This window comes from Numenius arquata, chromosome 18 (genome assembly GCF_964106895.1).
Source record: "Numenius arquata chromosome 18, bNumArq3.hap1.1, whole genome shotgun sequence".
Taxonomy (NCBI): domain Eukaryota; kingdom Metazoa; phylum Chordata; class Aves; order Charadriiformes; family Scolopacidae; genus Numenius; species Numenius arquata.
Window position 1 is genome coordinate 3,952,967 of NC_133593.1, and position 21,330 is coordinate 3,974,296.

Here is a 21,330-nt window from a genome sequence, read left to right on the forward strand (position 1 = left end):
AGCATTCCTCACCAACCTCCGCATCAGAATGGCTTTCAGATGGGGTCCCAGAAATCATTTACTCTGTGAGCTATTCCCCGCAAGGTATTGAGGATGATGGAAATGAAAACAAGGGAAAATTAATCTTTTCATTAATTTAGAAAGATGCAATTCATGACTCATAGCAAGCTTGTATAAATAAATGGCATTGTTTAAATCCTATTTGTAATTATACTTCAAGCCAGAGACTTTCAAAGCTGCACTGAGAATGTGGCATCCAATTGTCTAATTTATTGTTATTTTAAGCAGGTACTGTATGCCCAAATTCCCTTGGCAGATTATATCTCAGCTTAAGTGTTTTGCTAGAGGTAATTTTCACATGTTCATGACAGCAGCAATGAGAGGAAGGAAATCAAACAAAAGAGAATTCCATCTGTGTTGGCCAATTTCTTTCTCTCTCTGTGGCAAGTTGAAAGAGATTTGTTCTCAGCTGCAAATCTGTACGCTGGCTGTGCCCTGCCTGGTTTGGCACGTAGAGAAAGTGGAAGTGATGAAGGACCAAATGCAAGTGGTTTGGGAAAGGAAAAAAAAACAAAAACACAACAGTAAGCTTTCTCTACTGGCCATGCATTTCTTAGAAATATGAAAAACTGCTCTTTGTGCTTCTCCTGCTCACTATACCAGCCACCTGTTCATTACAACACTGGTAATTAATGAGGAACAAAACCTCCTAAGCAGATCACCTTGAAAGTCTTGTTCATTCTTCATCAGCTTCCTGCAGTCCCCAACCACAGCCTTCAACTTCATAAGGATCGAAAATGTACAGAAAAGTAGAAGTTACTGAGGGGAAAATCATTTGTGCTAATGAATATATAATTTGGGAATACAAATCTGCCAAGGAAATGAATCTTATTCACACCTCACTTGAAATACCCCAGGCATGCTTAGAAGGCACCCGGTGATCCCCAAGGAAATTGAGGCAATTTTCAGGAGCTGTCCCATAGCTGGTTGTTCTTGAAAAGTTGGACAGAGAACAAAAATGGTTGGAGAAGTGCCGATCACATATCTACTGCTTTTCAATACCTATCGCAGTGCTGTGGCGTTGCATGAAATCTAAGAGATGTAGCAAACACATGGAAAGTTAGCAGCCTCCTAATGTATATCCCTGCTAATTGCCAGAAGGATCAGTCACCCATTTATTCACTACAGAAGTTGAGTTGGGAAGGAGTCGCCATCTGTCCTGTTCTCAAGGCACTGTTTTAACCAAGAGAGATTTCTACATCAAAGTATAACCAAATCCTAAAATGCTATATTTACTAGGACTGTAAGATATATATTTCCATAAAAAAAAAATAAATCGTTCCCTAAATCAGTTTAACTTTTTCTTTCTGCTGCTAGAATATCTGGACTGCTCCTTCCTCAATTACTTGCCTTTCACGTCAACTCATATTCCAATGCAATGGATTTGATTTGGGTTTCATCTCATGCTCATTTTGCTCCCACTTTGTGATGAAACCGACTGAGGAACCAGAACTGCTCCATACACATTAAAACTGAACCCAAATATAGTGGGTTCTCCTTCTGGGTTCAGAAACACCCTTTTTATATGATCATTATTTTAAAATACACGCATTACCCTTTCCAATTTTGAACTGACTTCAAATTTCTTTCTTTACTTCTCCGCATTCCTACCAAGTGGCAGTTACAGATAAGAAAATAACAACTCGATATCTGAAATGGCAGAGACAGAGAGATCTCTCTTGTAATGACCTGGAATTTCAGCGGACACTGTTAATTCATCTCCTTGTAGGTGGGGTCTCAAACTACTGTTCCCTGATGCTCCAAGGGCCTGGAGGACTGCAGATATTCAGGGACAACTGATGATGTTAGATGTTAGAAGAATGCAGGTGTTAGAAATGACAAAGACATTTGTCAAATGCAGACACACTCCACCCTACTTCTACCTTCTTTTTTTGTGTAATTTCCTAGTTTAATGTTGTTATTAATACCACTGTCTGGGGGTGAGGAGAAAGAAAATGTTCACCTCAGGCACACCACCCTAGGATACTGCAGAAAGAAAAAACTGCATAAAACATCTATAGACATAAGGATCCCGCTGTGTGCTGGAGGCGTAATACATCTCCATTCAGCTAAACAGTGCAATAGAGAAGCGGAGAAAAACTGCAGAAATTACTTTGAAAACAAAAACAAAAAAACGTTTTCCTAGAGCCATCATCAGGTTTGCTTGTCAGCTCAGATGCCTGGCTTTTTTTGTGCGTGCTCCATTCAAACGCAAAGAAAACGCTTGAAGAAAATTGCTAGTTCTGATATTTACACCCTTCACATACGCAGCTGGAGCGAGATTTCCGCCGTGGTGGAGCAACAGCATCAACAAAATCGTCTAAGCCTAATGGCAGTTGTACTGCAAGAACTATTTAAACATATATGCAAAAGATTCCTTGATTCCCTACTACATACTCTCTAATAAACTTCATGCTTATACAAGTTTTAAGTACTCATTTTTACAGCAAGTTTTAGGGAAATGGGCCATTTCAGGGCAAAGATTATGATCTTGGAAGTAGGACTGAAGGAAGGAGGTTAATAAAGGCAGATGGAGCCATGAGAAACCTCCTCCCCGCTTCAGCAAGGAAAGCAGAAGCTTCACAGAAGCCCCACAGAAGGCAGTTCTTTTTGGAGTCACCAGCAGACATTTGTCTTGTTTTAGCTTCCCAGATCTGAGGAATGCATACACCCCGCCTCGTGCTACTGCTTTTTAAAGAAACACTTAGAGAATCAGTCCGAACTTTTTAAGAAGTAGGATTTAAGAACTGCCACCTCCTGTGCATTTGTTTACCCTTGCGATACTCAGCACTCTCCTTAAACCAGCTGCTACTGCAGTTACTGAATTCTTTTAAGACTAAACTCTTCAGAATCATATGGTTGTGCAGAAAATCCCCCCAACAGAAAAAAAAAAAACAGGCTCCAAACCCAGAATACAACTCAGTCACACCCAAAACAGTTTCAAGGCAAACTTGAAAGGCACACTTGTTATTATGGCAATTAATATCTGTAAGGTGTAAGTTCCCACCAGACACCCCCCTTTTGTTTACTTTTTGCAAACAGAACAATGATGATTCCTAATGCAAAAAGCTTGCTCAGACAAAGGGCAAGGCCACAGAGTAACAGAGAGACAAATGAAAGGAGAATGCAAGAAAACACTGCACCATTTCTGTCCCTCTGACAGGTATCCTCACCAACTCAATGCCCTCTTTTCCATAGAGCTGCTGTGAAAGAAGCCCTGCTCCTGTAAAGCTAGAAGAAAATAAAATCATCTGCCTTTTGCTTTGCTACCAAAATACTACCATGGCTATCTGGCTTGACAAAGGGCAAATTATTTGTCTGGTTTTTTTACCCCCACAAAAATTTAATTGCTTTATCTTCCATATCTGATGGGCGCAGTGTCCCAGCACCTTGCTTATCAGCTGCTTATTCCCACCTACCTGCCCTACCCTGACCCACTGGCTCCTGCTCCCCAAGTCACTTGCCAAAGCAACTACTTGTGTGGCCACGGCCATGGTGGAGGGGGAGCAAAAACACCTGGAAAGGAAAGCGGAGGGAAAGAGGAATGGGTATTTTTGCTCTACTTTCTCCTCCCTGCAGAAAACAATACCTAATTTGCCTTCTAAGACAAAATTAACAATGCAACTGCTTACAAATGCCCAAGTAAACCTTCGGAAATGTCAGAGCACGTCGTATTTCAGCAGCAGCACATCCTAATGCTCACCTCCAGTGCTCCAGCTAGACACGGACTAGTTCCAGAGCCTCCTAAAGTGCTTTGAGTTACATCAATTTCCTCTCCAAGTCCTTCATATTAATTGATGGGCTCTGAATTACATCATCAATTTCTGCCAGAGTACAGGTATTTAAATGCCATCCATCATATTTTTACTTAAAAGCCCTTGCCCTCCTTCTCCCTTTCGCACATGTGCTCTCTCAGCTTAACGCAGAGAAAGCTTCAAGTCTTAATACGCACTAACATCATCCGCAAACAAGAGGTGTGAAAGGAAATTAGGTATGCAAGTCAACTCATTCACAAATTAACAGCCTGTTCATTTGCAGGAGCACAGTGCTTTGCCATGCTGGAAAGCGCTTGCCAAACGAGAGGCGGCTGGGGGAGCATCGCTGCTTTTCCAGCAGCGTGAAAACAACCGGAGCAGGTAGATGAAAAGATACCTATGCTTCTCTGAGACACCATTTCAGCATCGACCTCTTCCAGCTGCTGTTCCCTGTGTCCAAACACAGGGCAGACACAAGCATCATCACCACCATTAGGATATTAATAATCATTAACAAACTTACAGGACCACTGTCAGCACTGATTATTTGTGAGGAGTTCTTACACCCTAGACAGCTGTGGGAAAGCAGAGCTGGAGAGGCCGTTATCCCCAGTTATCCAGGATGGTCACTCCGGAACGTGGGCTGTCTGTGCTGCTCATTGTCCCTGCTGAAGTCCCCTGACACGACTGAGCCTCCTTCCCATCCCCTCTCTCTGTGCTGTCCCACTTCCAGCGCCGCACACAGGGATGCGGCGGGGCTGAAGAGCACAGAGACCACTGGAAGAGGGTCCACTCTTGTGGACCTTAGGACTCTGTGGCAACATAAACCTCAATACTTCATGGCAGCGTCCAAAACCCAGCTTGAGCTCTCTGTTCCTACTTCCATTTATCGTTCCTAACACAGGAAAATAAAGTAGTAAAATCTTGATCTCAGCTGTACAGTGTAAACACTCTGCAACTGCCCTGTATCCACGCTAACATGAAGAGATGTTAGCCCGGCTATTTTCCTTATAAACTTCACATTACTCAACTTTGATCAAGATATGAATATCATTTCCTTTCTGAAACTTCGCAACCCAAAATAAACATTCCTCCTTCACAATCAGATGTTTTTATACAAACCCGCTACTAAGATTTCACAGCACGTTTGAAAAATAAATGGTTGCAGCCTATCAAGTAAAGCGTTTTGCTTAAATTACACGCTCTTCCTTCACAAAATTACAGAATGTGGTTTTGCCTCCTCGCCGTAGCAGGGGCTGCACAGGAGCACGCTGCACCACACACGCGTCCCGCAAACTTCTGCTTCGTATTAGACAGCACAGAGCCCCATTAATTTGTTCGGAAGCAGAGATAACAGCGGTCAGCCTCGCTGGCTGAGGGCTGCCAACAGCAGAGAGATCCCTATCGTACAGCAGGAAAGGCCGGCGAAGGAATTAGCGCAGGTATCAGCACATAGAGGCATGGCAGAGGTGATCCATGAGCTAAGCAGAGCTCCGTTCTCCCGACGGTCATTGCCGTTACTCGTCTGCACAGAACACAGCACGACAGAGCCCTTAATTGCAATCCCTAACTGTCAATGGAAATAATACATAATTAGCGTACAGCCAAAAAGCCTTCCCCAGGCATTTCGCATTTGTTTTAGAAGCATCTACGACCACACTAGTAAGTAAAAAACCTCCACTAAATTTTAGAGGTGAGCAGAAAAGTGAAAGTATCTGGAGCTTAAAGTATCTTTGTACTTCAAGACCAACCTCCATCCACCGGTCGGGTTCCATCAAAAGCCCCTTGAAGATACTAATAGTTTGGTTAATTGCATTTACTTGTCATGTCCTCTTACTTGAGAAATCCATACTGAGTACAGTAACGGTTATAATAACAACCGGGGATGCCCAGAGGACAAAACTGATGTAAAAAGCAAACAACAAAGAATAAGGTTTAATTTCTCAGGGTTTCTAAAAAAAAAGAACCCAAACAAACAACAACAAAAAACCACCAAGATGAAACCCAACGGAAATGATGAAAACCAGATGAAAGCGCAACTCAGATCCATCTCTCCTTTCATCTCAGCATTTCAGGTTTTCAGAGTTTATAATAAATGATACATTCTTTCAATGTATGACATAACAATTAAACATATGGCCTAAAATGAGGGACTCATTTCAAACCAGCCAAAGGCTCATAGCCATATCTGACCCTTCCACTAGCCAACAGGAATTAAAGAGCAGAGCACGTTATTTGGGAGATTCTTGGATTTTGCATAGCAAACACCTCAGAATTTTTCCTGCAGTAGCTCTTGATCTCACATTTCGAAGTGTCCCAGAAGAGGACAGCCTGGTTCTCCAGCACATCCTTCTGCTGGATGGTTACACCGCTGCTGGAGAACACAAATGTCTCTCTAGAACCAACATGCCATCCAGGCACATGGATTACACATAGAGGGGGGCACCTGGTGCCCCCCAGCACTTGCTCATCGCCTTCTCAGGGCCTTCTGTTACACCCCAACAGAGAGCTCCTCAGCCCTCCCCAAGAGGCAAGCGTCTCCACCTACATAAAACAGAAAAAGACCATGCCGAGGAGTTTAAAACATTCAAAATTCCAGTTCAGAAAGAGCGAGCTGCCAGTGGCCAACATTTCTAAGGGCAAAATTACAGCGTGTGGGAATTACAGATCTGCAGACAAACCGGCAATTTGTGAGGAATTCAAGTCACCAGAACCGACAAATTAGGACCACAACGCTAACAAAATTAGACACAGTCTCCTTTTAACCTCATCTCTATTTTTAAGGGCTTTTTATTTTTTTAAGGTTTTGTATTTGTTTCGTTGTTAAAGTTTCCATGAAATTGGGGCTGAAAGCAACTGTTTAGGAATGAAGTTTCCTCATAATTTACTCTCATTACCTTAGGTTGTGTGAAATTATGCCCATGCCTGTACAAGGAGGTCTCTCTCAGCCAATTAACACAGCAGCAGAGTCACCCAGCAAATATAAAACTCAGTTGCAACATGAAAATTGCCATAATCTTTGCAAATATACCACTTGACAGGAGGCTGTCAGTTGTAGGATTTTTAATTTATTCTATTTTTTTTTAGGTTGCCTTGCATTCTTCAGTCTTCTCTCCAGTTGGGGCAGCTCTTTCCCAACGTGCTCTTGCTCATCTACAGGTCAATAGCCTGGAACTATGGAAAAACAAAAGAACCAAGCCCGTTTCCACCCACCTCCACTCAATAACAATAAAATCACAAAACAGCACCTTTCAAACCAGGCCTGTTCATTTGGATAATTACTCTAACAGTCCATCTAAGCATGGCCTCTCAGCCCCCAGCTCCAAAGGCGAAACCAAAACCTGGAGGAGAAGGAGGAAACAGCTCATCTGCCGAACACAATGTTCGGAAGTGCAAGGTGAACATTCCTCACCAAAGCAAGACGAATGTTCCCACCCGAGCACAAAGAGAGGGTTCGCATTTCATGTATTTTCCATTGTTTGAGCTTGCTTGTACATAAGTAACTACATTTAGCAATCACCAAAGGGAGATATCTAGCAGCTAAAATGATTAATTTTTTTAACAGTGGTATAGCAGAAGCAACAAGGCAGGCTGCACCCTGCTCAGTTCCACCAACGTTCTCCAGTTCTGACACAGAGATCCACCCTTCCATGGGCACAGATACCTCTTGCACCCACCAGTGAGACATGCAACATCCAGTGCCCAAATGACATCATCCTTGAAAATTATCCACAATGGGGGGTTGCAACAACGAACCCCAAAGGACACCAACTGCCACAGTTTGCTACTTGATCTAAGCAGGGCTCTGAGAAAGCTCCACTGCACAACGATGTCTCCATGGTTTTCAGTGTGGATACAGAGTCTGTGTGGAATCAAACAATTCTGGATTGCAACAAGTAAATACTTTGAAGTGTAAGATATTTAAATGAGATGGCTTCACGACATAAGGAAATATGCCATTGGTAGCGATGGGGTCAGCGGTTTCAAATGTCCACACTGAAGAAGCGTTGGTTTGTCTCCGAGGGGTTCCTCAGACACTGGTGGACCTGGAGACCCAGCAGGTCTCCAGTGCATGGCTGTTTCACGCCATCACACTGCCACACTCGCTCCTGTCAGCAAAGCGCAGCCCGAAGGGGGGTGCCAGACACAGGGTCCCACAGCGGGGGAAAAGCAGCAGCCCTGCGCCCTGAGAAGGCACAATGCCCAGAAGATCTGAATAGACACCACAAGAGAGGCTTGACCAACCTACAACCTTCAAACAGAAGCCTGCAGCGTTCCACGAGTGACGGCTGCTGTCTCAAACAGCCCGGCATCTTTGCACAGTTATCACTGGGCACCAATTGCTGGCGATTTGGGTTGCTGCCTTTCTTTATGCATTTAACACAAACCTCACAACACTGCCCTTTCTAGCTTTCATTACACGCTCTGAAAGCACTCTTCAACCGGACCCTGTAAAAATAGAATGCAGAGTGTTTAGGGACAAAGACAAGCTTTAGAAGACTGGCAAGGAATTAAGTGTCCTTAAAACCATTAATTGAGATAGAGGGAACAGGGAGCGCTTATCAGTGCAGGCTGCTGGCACACAAGGTCATATCAGCAGCCAGCAACGGCAGGTGCAATGGATGAAATCTGTGTGCGGATCCTAGAGGGACAAGCTTTCTAACAGAGCGGCTTTTCTCCGCCGGGGCTGGTGCCACTGTTCAATTTGATTACAGGCAAGCGAGAGCCTGGGGGAGGGAGAGGAGGGACGAAGAAGAAGGAGCGAGGACCCTCTAGGTGCCCATGCTGAAGGTGAAGAGTGCCTGCAGCTGCAGCCTGGGCAACGGGGGCTCCACCTGGTACCCAGCAAGATCAGAGGGGCATCCCACAGCTGACATGGCATCATCCGTCGGTAGACAAAAAATTACTTGCTTCCCCCCCTCAGTAAACCACACGCTGCAGAGCAATTTGAGCTGGAAAGACGCAATCCCAGATTTAAAGGGAAACTAATCTGTTAAAAGAAACAGAGAAACGGGGGAGTCTGGGATGTGTGTGTGTGTGTGAGCACAGCACGCATAGACTGACACTCCGTCCCCAATGTGTGCAGGTGCTACACACTTTCCACTTACCACCAAGTATTTCACTATCTGGCTTTTTAAGAGACTCTTTTCTAACCATAACTTGTAACCTAAAAGTACCCAAAATATGCTCTTGCTTCCATCTAGCCCTGAAATCTTACAGAAGTACCCCGGGACTGTTTCTTTAAAAGACAGAACTATTCAGTCTCTGTTGTGTTCTGGGTTAAAAAGGGAAAAAACTCAAAACAAAACAACCACCAGAGTCTAGGATCAGGTCCTCCAGACTAAGCGCAAGAATATCACTAAAGAAGAAAATGGCTCTTGTTGAGATATTTAGGTACAATTTTTTTTAAAACCTACCTTAAAATTGTCATGATATTGCCTACCGGAGTCTAAATTATACTTTCAAAATTATATGTATTAATACCTAAAGTGTGTTATTATAAAGGAGCAGATATATTTTAGAAACACTATACTTATAAACCTATTTTTTAAAATAGAAACTTTCTGCATGACTGTAAGATCTGTCTTTTAGGTCTCCTGTCTTTATGACAGTAGAGGCAACTGGAGTCCACATGCTCCAATGAAAGCTGCAAACAGTCATCTTCTATATTCTGTCAATGGCATTGATTAAAAAAAATAAAAGAAAGAAAAAGCAAAAGTTACTCCTGCAGAACTAAAGAAACCCCTGAAAACAGTGGAAAAACTGTGCTGCTAATAAATTTTCTCCTTACCAGCTTCCTTCACTAAAGCCAAACTCATGCAAGCAAAAAGTTTTAAGTATTTGTTTTAATCTACTAAGAAAACTGAAGTAGTGAAAAATACTGTTTTTTTCCAGCCAAAAGTGTGATTAATGACATTTACAAACAGCTCAATTACCAGATCAGTGATTTAAATCTACCAGCTAGGGATGTCCACACCATGCCTGACCCTGCCTCTTGCTCTCTGGCAGTCTCTGCGGGGACCAGAAGCTGAATATATATGACTAAATATTTAAATTAAGAGGGTTAAATCCTCAGTCAGATTGTATCACATGTGCCTACAGACAAAAACCTCTATCCAGCCACTCACATAACTTGTGTTTTTATTCAAACATTAGCTCTGCTGCTAATTTATTCTTGTTAAGTCAAGTGGCTTTCAGCAATGCAAGTGATTTAAACGTACACTTGTGAGGCAAATGTAAGCTTGCAACCACGTACAGAGTTTGACATTTATACCATTATATATTTTTGAACATAATATGACTACAGAAGAATTACTAATTTTGAGTCACTTCCAAATGAGAAAAAGAAGTTTAACAAGAACAATGAAATGCAGAGGAAAAAGTGATTTACCTCTCTCCTCTTCAGCTACTGTTGCAATCCCTCTTGAATCACAGTCCAAAAACCTGATAGTTTTGGTAGCTTTGTAATGACTTAAAGTACACCCACTGCACCTTGAAGAGCTGCCAAAGTGTGCCTTAATATCACACGCATCTTTGCACACCTTTAAGGACAAAGGTAATTTTAACCCTACTCGAACGGGTGATTTAACTTCTAAGAGCTTTACTGAAGCAGGACGGGAGAGACAAAGCAGCTCTGGAAGGGCACTGGGCATGACTCAACAAACATGTTCTCACTAGAAATAAGCTCCAAGAATCGCGGCTCTTCTCCCTGCACTGCATCCCTCGCTTTTGAGACGTAGAGGTTCAGATAGATGCCCCACTTCCCAGTGCCCCTAACCCCAGCAACTCAGGAGTATGACCCAAAACTTACTTAAGTAGTGAAAGCTCTACCCAATTTCATGGGTGTTAAGGCACATAAAAACAGTGTGCTACCTTCCAAAACTGGTCACACATCCCAGGTTACAAAACCACTGCCAGCAATACCCATTTACGCCAATCTGGAATTTGCTGACACCTAAGAGGTGCAAATTACAACTACCTAAAAATACATGTTTTATGAAAGAAATAGCAAGCGATCCTAAATTTTAGCAGTTCTACCAAGACCCTGCTATAATGAAATAGGCAAGAGAAATAAAATAATTAATTTTATTGCTTTTTCGGCACTTCTGTGCAGTTCGAAGTACACCACAGAGCAGGCAAGCACATGGCAGTACGTGCTAGGGAAGCCTTGCAAACTGCTCTGAGCATCCAGCACCCGCGTACACATAAAAAGTAGATTAAATGAAGACAGAGGTAAATGAAATAAAGTCGATTATTCCCTTGGACAGCTGAGAAATGCTGTTGGGGAGAAAGGCAGGGAGGACAGGGCAGAGGAAACGCTCGCTGTGTGGAGTGCTAGCAGTGAGTGCCTAACCTTTGGTCAGAATTAGCACCCAACAACATCACCTTCTGACCAGTGACTCAAGGTTTTTAATTAGGGACTGTGTAATTGGTTATGCAGTCTGTATGCAAGCACAGATAAACAAAAGCACTGGGATTGCCCTCATTTAGAGAAAAAAAATAAAAATTACCTCCCTTGCCTTAATACCGGTTGGGAATAAAACACACACACACACATATATATATATACTTTTTAATGCCCCAAACACCATAATTGATCATCAGAAGCTCAGGAATTTCAGCACATTGTTGTTATAGTCAAAAATCAATGACTAGAAACCGACACCTTAGTATTTTCCATATCTTGTTATGGCAAAGTCATCATGGAGAGATCAACGTTTGCCCTTCCAAGCACTATTACTCAGGTACCTGGTTTGGTATTTCTGAGTTACAAATTCCCCCAAAATTGCAAAGGAAAAAAAAAACAAACAGCCCATTTCCTAATACTATCATATTTGTCCTCCCCCTTCCCTTCCCCAATCAGAGAAGGAACTAACACATCCAAGAGGGAGCTGATCAGGAACTGTCAGTTTTAACCAGAGCGCTGTAGCTGTCAGTCACCGCTGACCTTTGGGCATTTGGTTTCCTGAAAATTTTGTTTCCTGAAAAGATTGTTATCCCAAAAGTTAGTCAGCATTTCTGGCTGCTAGACGGAAATAACAAGACTATTATAAATGTTTTGACATTAGTATAGCTGCAGCAGTATTTGAGTTCCCATAGCTTAACGCACAAACACATGCAATGACCACTCTTTATGAGCCACATAAATGATTTCTTCATTTTTACCAAATGCACCTTTCCTTATTGCTCAGCTTGTTTCCTAACTTCACAACATTTATTAATAGTGTCGCAATTCTATTTAATTATTATTTAGCACTGACAGCGTGCCTGGAACGGCACAAAAGTAGTCCCTGCCCCAAAGTGCTTAAGCAGCCCTGATTCAGTGTCCCATAACCAACATTTCATACATCAACCTGCCTGGTTCCAAAAGCCTGGATTCCATACACCAACCTGCCGGCTTCCTAAAACCTGGAGAGCAGTGGAACTCAGTCAGCTCAGGTCCCAGCAAATTATTTAACTCGTGTTGCTTGGGACAGCCAAGGTGCATGGGTCTAGCTGGGATAAGGTTTACAAGCACAAGTGTGCTGGAGAAAACCACTCAACACTAAAAGCGATGAGAAAAAAAATGAGAATCCTGTATCTTATGAAAAAAAAAAAAATTAAAAACCTTGTCTCATATTTTCTAATGAAAAGTATCACTGAAGAGGGTTACAGCAAGAGGACGTAGTAGTTTGTAAACCTCCCCAACTGCACACCTGGGAGCAGAACTGTGCTAAAGCGACTATTTGTGTGAGCATAAACGCGAAACATCCAAGGTCATCACTACAACACAGGCGTAAGTCATGAAATAGAGAGGTGACGGGCAGAAAGAAGTGAAAATTGCAGATCAACAAGAGGGCAAGAGCCCCCCCACCGTTCAGATCTGTAGTGCTGCGTTGGCAGACTCTCCCAAAGGACCACTTCCCTGAGATGGGAATATGCAGAGAGAGCAGCTCATCAAACCATAGACAGCCATAGGAATCAAAGTTCACCTTCGGGCAGGTTTAATTCAAGCCCTGCAGGCTTCAGACAGACAGAAGTCCTGTTGGCTCTGCCACTTCACCCACTCTTGTTGTTTTCCACGTTGCCAAGAACACAGGGCTCACGTTCTGAGACAGTAATGACATGTTTGTAATGCAAATAAAGAAAATGGGGAGCTACGAAACAAATAATTAACTGTGTTCTGTTATTTACATAATTATTGGCAGAAGTCTGAACAAGGAGTAAAATGGATTACTGCAGTTTTGGTTCAATGCAGCCTTAAAAGAAAAAAACACCGTCACATGCCAAGGCTGAAAGGATTTTCATTCCAGCGTGTGGTTCTCTCCCTCCGCCAGCCAAGCTCCAAGCTGCTACTGCAGCTATTCTACCTATAAACCCTGATTTTTTTCCCTCTGCTGTTCTGTTCAGCCACTGCAGTTGCTGGCCACCGGCAGAAGCATAGGAAAGGTATCCAAAAAAATTTTTAAAAGCCTGCAGGAGCTAATATCGTTCACCAACAATATAACCCTGGTATGTTCCTATTGCTGAAGCCTGAATTTAGGTCTGGCAAGGCAAAAAGACAAGTTTTTCTTCTGTATTTCACTCCTTTCTCTTCAGCTAAAATTGCTCTATGGTTTCAGCTGTGGTAGAAGATCAACAGTTCTGGAGAAGGATGATTGGTATTTATTCCCTCAAAAACAGAAGTACAGAATAGGTGGGAGCAGCTACATCACTCTCACGTCATGCTTCATTGCTGTCTAGAAGGATCAGCCTGACAGAAGAACTCAATGCCTTACTCTGTCATTTCATGTTTTGAGAGATAACACGGTGGTTCCCAACCATGTCTTGTGTGGAGGCTTTCATGGACCAGCATCGTGAGGAGTGGAAAGAGACCACCCGACGGTCCTGAACACCTCATTCAAGAGCCTTCCAAAAGAAACCTTCAGCCACTCCTGACTGGCAACAGGTCCAGAGGAATGACCTCAAAAGCGAGGGATCCTCCATCCCTTCAGTCATCCGGGATCCCTTACATTCTCACTTTCCTGATTATTTATACTGTTGGAAAACCAGAAGCACGGAAATTAGCGTTCCCTCCCTTTCACTTCCTTTCCCTGCAACCCTACAGAAATAGCCGGGGTTACCTCAGACAGAACCACCCACAAAATAACAATGAAAACAGATGTGTCAAAAAAAAGAAAAAAATGTGTATGAGATGCCTACTGTGCTTGCCAATTCTAAGTAAAGTACTCGTCCAGTCTAGGAATAGCACGGTGAACTATTTTGATAATACTAAACTTAAAGGGAGGTTCTAGTAGTTGAGAGCTCAGAACTAAGGGTTTGGGGGGTTGTTGTGTGGTTTTTGTTGTTGTTTGGTTTTTCGTGGGTTTGTTTTTTTTTTTTACATTTTGCCTGTACCTGTCTCATATTCGCTTCTTGACTTTCAGACCAAGAATTTCAGACCAGTTCACCAAAAATGCCATTTTCAAGAGAGATCCATGCCAAGTTCTGTACCCAAACTTCTCTAGAAACCACCAGGAGTTGTTCACCTCACTTATACCTCTCTGGACTTTGAGCCCAAGCCTATTTTGATTAACTCCCATTAAGTTCCATGGCCCCTTAGGCACTTCACAGGTCCTTTGCAGAACTCATTTTGAACATACATTATCTTTTCCTAGAATGCTCATCACCCTACATTCATAGTGCCGATTTCCAGAAAACTCTCTGAACCAGCAGAAGGGCATCATCCTCCATCATCCATTTCCAACAGACATCTTCATGCTTTCTGCTGCGATGCTCATCACGTTTGGTAGATGCTCTCTGTAAACACTTGCTGAAAGCTACTGTTGTCTTCCCTGAATCCCCTCTTCACTCTTTGGCTATGCTGCCACCAAAGCAAGTCACATCTGCTAGTGTCCTAGGGCCCCTTACACTAACCAACACTGTCTCCTGTCTCCTTCAGACTCTCCCACCCATGGCCTACAGCTCCCTATTATCTCTTGAAATATATGGATTGTAAGTACCAGTAGAAGCTGCACAATGATGTCCTGGTCTATAATACACGTGAAGCAATGATGATGCAAACAGGCAACTCAGCAGGAGTTCCAATCTCTGAATTTCCTAATTTGCATCTGTAAAATAAAAGTATGCTTTCCCATTGGATCTCCTGAATAGGTACCCTGAGCCTTTATTAACACTTATAAGGAACCTCAAGACCTTTACAAACCTTATTTGATTCACATGACACAGCATGACACCTTTCAATCACAAGTTCCTCGGCACCTGAAAGGCCAAGCAAGGGCTACGGGATTTCATATTAGGGGACAAGTCACCAGCTTTCAACAACATCTATCAAACTTAGTAGCCCACCATGCTACCAGCTCATTTACTTCTGATGTACAGTCTACCAGAAGCAATAAGGGATAAATGTGTAACAAAGAAAACCAAGTTGACTGATGGAATTTAACCCTACTGCAGCTTGGTGTGGTATTTGAGAAGTCCTGAAGGAATGATTACAGAATTCCCACACTTTTGACCAGAGAAGCTTTTCCACGCAGCTTCTGATATTGACAGTCGCAGAGATCAAGGGACTAGTAAGATCATCACATTATTCTTAAGAACACACTCAATATTTATGAGGATCTTAACTCCATGTAATAAAGGCCACTGACTGTGATGACTTGGATGCTTTGGGGATAAAATTAATCAACATGCATGGAAGAGGATCTCAGAGTCAAACAGGAAAATCTGCACATAATAACAAAGATAGTTACTATCTGGCAAACCTACATCACAAGGAAGAAAAATACTATGATTAAACATAATAAGACTTCACTTGAAATGTAAAATACTCTGGAACAAATCCTGCCAACTCGGATAAGAACCGGCAAACAGGAAGCCGCTGACTATGCAATAAAGCCCATTACACGGGGAAAACACCACGTTGGAGAGCTAGGTGTTACTACACAGCCCTTGTCACTGTGCTGCCGAGTGCTCTCTGTTGCCCACTTTTGAAATGCGTGAGGTTCAGTCCTTCCAGCCTTTGCTCACGGAGCAGCGCTGCTGGAATCCGGAGCCAGCGACAGGTACCTATTGCCCTCCTTTTGCAAATCCTCATGTCAGCTAGTGGCACTGCCGGCTCAAGTGGGTTCTGTCAATATTCTTTTCTAATATTTTCCATTATTGCACTCCTTCCACAGCTGAGTCCTAGGTTGAGATTAACTCAACAAGAGACAAAAAATGAAGAGCTTGCGCTGCCACTCAATGGTTTCCTCCCTGAAACTATAAGCACTGGGCACAGTCTTGCTACAATGGGGATAAGGGCTCTCTTTATCCTATTCCATATCTTAGATAGCCTGTGCGAGGATCGTTCAGTATAAAACATGCTATGAGGTAACACATTACTATCACAAATGGGAGCTGGCAAGTAAAAAGAAGCAGTTTTGGCTTATAACCTCTTCAGTGTCTTTGCACTTGAGAGTTAGTGTTGAACCTTTCCTAACCCTTCAGTTGTAGCTTGTACTGCATAACTTTAAACTTGACTTTCAACTTTCAATAATCATTTGCATGTATGTATCTTCAAAGAATGGTATTTGATTTGCAACTATGTGTTGTAATGAGAGGCTAATTAACACAAATATGGTTATTAGCAAGTTATAGACATTTACAGGGCAAAAACAGCAGACCAAAGCCTATGGCGGACTGTGTCACAGGGACAGAGAACCTCAAGGATGAACTAATACCAGCCAAGACTCTGCCACTAACTACATTACCACAGGCAAATCCCAACACTCCACAGCTCTGCTTCCCCTTCTGTAGTGGAGTAGCAAGGCTCATTTACTTCGCTGGGTAGTTCTCCAGCTTAATTAAATCATTACCTTTAAATTAAAGGCACTACAGAAATGCCAGGAAGTAGCGTCTGAATTAGAAGGTGGAGGTGACACCCTAATGAAGCAAGACTATTTTCATCGTCAACAGCAAGGCACAGTAAAAGGTCATCCATGGCAAAATTGTGAAACCACATTCCAAGCTTCTGAAGGTAAGATGACTTTTCCCAAAACTTCATTAAGGAAGAAGGTATGTCCCAGCATCATCAGATGGTTGGACTGCTGTCGTTTCACAGGTAATCTGCAATGGTTTCATTACTGATAGTTTTCCCTTTTCCTTACTCTTTGCTTTCCTAATAGCAGCAAAATATCACAGCTCTTGAAAGAATGCTTTTTCCACAGGCAACTGTTTTCAGTATGATCAAAGACCTATTAAGAAAATTGCAGAGGATCGTTTCCCTTCAAGTCAGTAATGTTCAGCACAGAGTTTTCAAACTCTTCTTTAGAAGAGCCACAGCAGAGGCACTCCCACTTCTTGTCTGGGACAGCTTCTCCCAAATATCATTATATTTAAACATTCCCCATACTCACTGGAAATTTCCAACTCTGTGTAAACATAAGGACATTACTGAAAGACTGCACTTTCAGTATTGCAATACTGCACTATTACTGTGCAGGCATTTTATTTTTAAAGTATTGGAAGAAGCTTATTCTTAAACCACAAGAAGCAGCGCAGTCCTCAGTGGAGGCCCAGTTCTATCATGTATTCCCAAAAGAGCTGCATCTCAGTGTCAGGTGTGAAGCTGTAGATATCCTGTATCTCAGAAACTGCAGTCAAGTTTGTGGCATGGAACGCCCCAGATACCAAAACACACATCTCACCCTAAACTCATTTAATCCATACTGGGAAGGCATCAACCCCAAACTAGGGAAACAGGCAGCTACTTCCTTGTTTGGTGCACCTGAAAAAAGATTACCCAAGAACAACTCATTATACACGATGCTTTTGTATCCAAAATGTAAACACCAAGGAATACCACATTTGCGATTTACTTTTTAGCAATGCAAAAGCATTTGCTTTTTACTTCTAGGAGCAGGACGTGCTATAGGAGAGCTCAGCCTGGTTCTTTCTATTACCTAAGATCCCCTTGCATTGACTGGATGCAGATTATCTAGCTTCTGTGTGGCTACGTTAGAAAATGCTGGAAGATACCCAGGGAATTACATTTGCAACAAAGAACTCCATACACCATCTTTTTTTTTAGTGACTAAATATATACTTGCATATACTTATTATATATATATACACACCAAATATATACTTGCATTTGTGACCAGGAAGACCAAAATGGTCGCAACCAAGTTTTCAAGTAAGATAAAAGATGTACTTGTAGTATCGTGCCCATAAAACTGGATTCACTGTTTGCTTGTGTCTGTCTGTCAGCTGCCTACTAATTGCTTTTAAGTCCACTGACCTGCTTTTGACTAAATTTGACAGCAGGAATAAGTCCTAAAGCACCCAACACTTTCATTTAAAAAAAAAAAAAAAAGGTTGGGTTGCGGAGCGACTCTTACAAGACAAGAGGAGGAAGGTTAATGACAAAGGTCAACTCTTATTTGACATCAGAGGACCCCCAGGAGGGATCACCCTAGAGACACAAATCCTCAGAAACCAGTCTCCATTGGGACTATTGCTCTTCTAACACTTGTTTCAAATAGAGCTTGAACCAGAAATTAATTTCGGTTCTCACAACAGTTCACTGGCCTAGGTAAATCATAACTTCTGATGCTACTTTCCCTGCCACAACATGGCTAGCGCTAAACTCCCTCATTACGTTGCTGCAACAATTCATATTTGAAATATACTTTGAAGGTCTGAAGAGCTGTATTCACTAATTATTACCTGTCTTGAGACATGAGCTGAATATTCAAAGTGCCAGCTTGATTCATATGCAAGTGCACGTCACATAAGCATGTGGTATGCACTAAGACTCAAAATATAAAAGCAAAGATTGCTTTTAAAGAAGGCTTTATTATAGAGTAAGTTTTGAGCTCAAAACGCATCATTTTGATTACCAAAACTCTTCTTTTAGACTGAATTTAAATTATTCCTTGTTTTGGATTAGCACTTTATGAAACACCAGTTTGAAAAATAAATACCAATTGACAGAAGACAAAAAGATCATGCGACATTTGATTCTGTCCCCAGAGGAGAGACTGATGTCTGAGATCTTAAACCTCTGATATCAAGCTGGAAGCTAACAGGTAAGTTCCACGGGGCAGTTCCTGGGCACTGTAGTACCAGAGCTTCTCCTAGAAATACTGGCAATCGCAGCATTGGGACTGGCAATCCTGCATCACAGCAGGCAGGCATTTTTACCCTCTGGTCAGGCACTTTCCAGCCTTCCCAGAAATGAAGATGCTTCTGCCTTCCTTTGCCAGAACATCCCATGCAGGCAAAAAAAAAAAAAAAAAAAAAAAAAATCAGATGATAAAGGTCTTGCTGAAAGTACTAGAGCAAATGGATGAACAAGATAATGCTTCATTTAAAAATAAAAAATAAAAACATAAATAGACTAAGAGTGCATGAAGTTGGGGATAGTCTCCTGAAAAAAATACGTTTCCCATGCATTAAAGGAAAATGGTGCTTTGTGGTAAATCTCTTTACTAGACAGATTCCTGTCTGAGGGTGAGTGAGCAAACTACAATTTCCTTCAGTAATAACAGATCAACCTTCTATTTTAAAGCTTCCTCCTGTAACGTACTGACCACCAGCCCAGTACTCAATACTTCCCAAGACTGGCCTTTACACTTCCTGAAGGAGCAAGCCCTGTCTACAAACAATAATAAAAAAGCCCCAACAGTGTCAGTTAAGTTTTCCTTCTAATCCTCCCCATCTCCCTACCGCAGACAAAACAAAGCCAATCTGGCCAATTTATTCGGACAACAGTGACTAGATTTATGTCCCTTGCACTCTATTACTGCCCTACAAACATATATTATTTTAATGTAGCATAAACAAATATCTGATTTGTTTAACACCACGTTGAGTCCTAGTGATTGAAATACGCATATGCATAGAGCAAGATTTATACATGCACAAACCCCTTTCTAAGCTCTGAAGATAAAATTATCAGTATTGCCAAACACAGAATATGCATTATGTTTTAATTACATGAGACGGTCGAATACCAACAAGCCTACTTCATTTCTAATTAGAAAAAGTTCAGTAATCATTTTCTTCCCTGCTGTTATTGCCTGACAAGAATAAATGAGGAGTCCCCTCTAGGGACTATACAGTAAACATCCCAACGCACATTTCTTCGGGAGCCGAGCACACCCGGTGGCGGCAGTCACCGGGGCACACCGCGACGGTGTCACCGCACGGTGAAACCCATCCGTCGGGCGGTGCGTGATTTTTAAACGTTTACCTCGAGGTATTTTTTCCTGCCGCCGCCTCGCCGTTCCCCCCTGCGCATCGCCCGCCCCTGCCGCCACCCGCCCGCCGGTCCCGCCGAGCGGGGACCCTCCGCGGCAGCGGCTGAAGGGCAGCCCGGCCTGCCGGGCGGGGGGCACCGGGCACAAGGCAGAGGTGACACGCTTCGGCGCTATTGTCACCCGCAGGAAGGCAATCACTGCTATCTCCCCCCCCCCCCCGTTTCCAGACTGTGCTTCTCCGGCAGCGCCGCACCTGTCACCCGCAGCCTTTATACTATTAATTAAGAGCAATAACGCTTCTCCCATCAGCCCACACCAAGTAACCCCCGCCTTTGCCCGGCATCACTCCTTTCCGACCTCCCCCCTCCCCAAAAAAAAAACCAACCCAACATCCACTCCGCCACCGAGCCCAGCCGAACAAAGGCCACCTCCTTCTATTTCCCATAAAATCTAAACTAGACAACAATACCGGAGGGTCCGGGCACCCGCCGCAGCGGCCACACCGCATCCCCTACGACTTACTCCGGCCCGGACACGGCCAACCGGAGCCCCCGACGGAGGAGCCCCCCGTGCCCGAGCTGAGCCTGTCCCCGCCGCCGCGGGGAGGGAGGCGGGGGGCTGCGCTCACCTGCCACCGTGTACCGGTCCAGGTAGTTGAGCACGTTGCCCACGCTGAGGATACCGGCGGCCGCCACCCGGGCCCGGCCGAGGCTCGGCGCCTTGTGGCGGGCGGCCGGGCGGTCAGGGTGCTTGCCGGCGGCCGGCGGGTTCATCCTGCCGGAGAGGGTCTGCACCTCGCCCTCGCCGCCCCGCCCGCAGCAGCCCCGTTCGCCGCCGCCGCCGTCCTCCTCCTCCTCTTCGTCGCCGGCTCGCAGCCGCCCGCCGCAGCCCGGGCTGCTGCCGGTGGAGCCGTCGCTTTCCAGGCACATCATGGGCAACCGCGGGGCGCAGGAGCCAGCGCGGAGTGGCCGCCGGTGCGCGCTCAGCGCCGCATCCCGCCGCCGCCGCCGCCCCCCGCCCGCCTGCGGGACCGGCCGCCGCCGCCGCCTCTGACAGCTGCCCGGGCGGGGAGGGGCGGGGCCCACCTCAGGCTCCGCCCCCGACACCCCCCACCCCCCCCCCCTCCCTCACCGCCCCGCCCCGCCCAGCCGGCCGCGCGCAGCCGCTCGCTCCCCGCCCCGCCCGGGGTCCCCTCAGCCCGCCTCGCGCCGCGGCTGGAACCTGCGGCCTCAAGGAGCGTTCGGCGGCTTTTGTCACAGAAGCGTAGAATCGTCTAGTCCCACCATTAACCT

General features: G+C 44.1%; 1 protein-coding gene across 1 annotated transcript in view; it reads right to left on the reverse strand.

The window, feature by feature from the left end:
- SPNS2 (SPNS lysolipid transporter 2, sphingosine-1-phosphate) overlaps positions 1 to 20,970 on the reverse strand; it is a 121,825-nt gene extending 100,855 nt beyond the window's left edge. Inside the window, exon 1 of the mRNA XM_074160608.1 lies at positions 20,667 to 20,970. Within this exon, the coding sequence (XP_074016709.1) occupies positions 20,667 to 20,970 (304 nt within the window). The remainder of the gene's footprint in view (positions 1 to 20,666) is intronic.
- Positions 20,971 to 21,330: the final 360 nt, after the last annotated feature.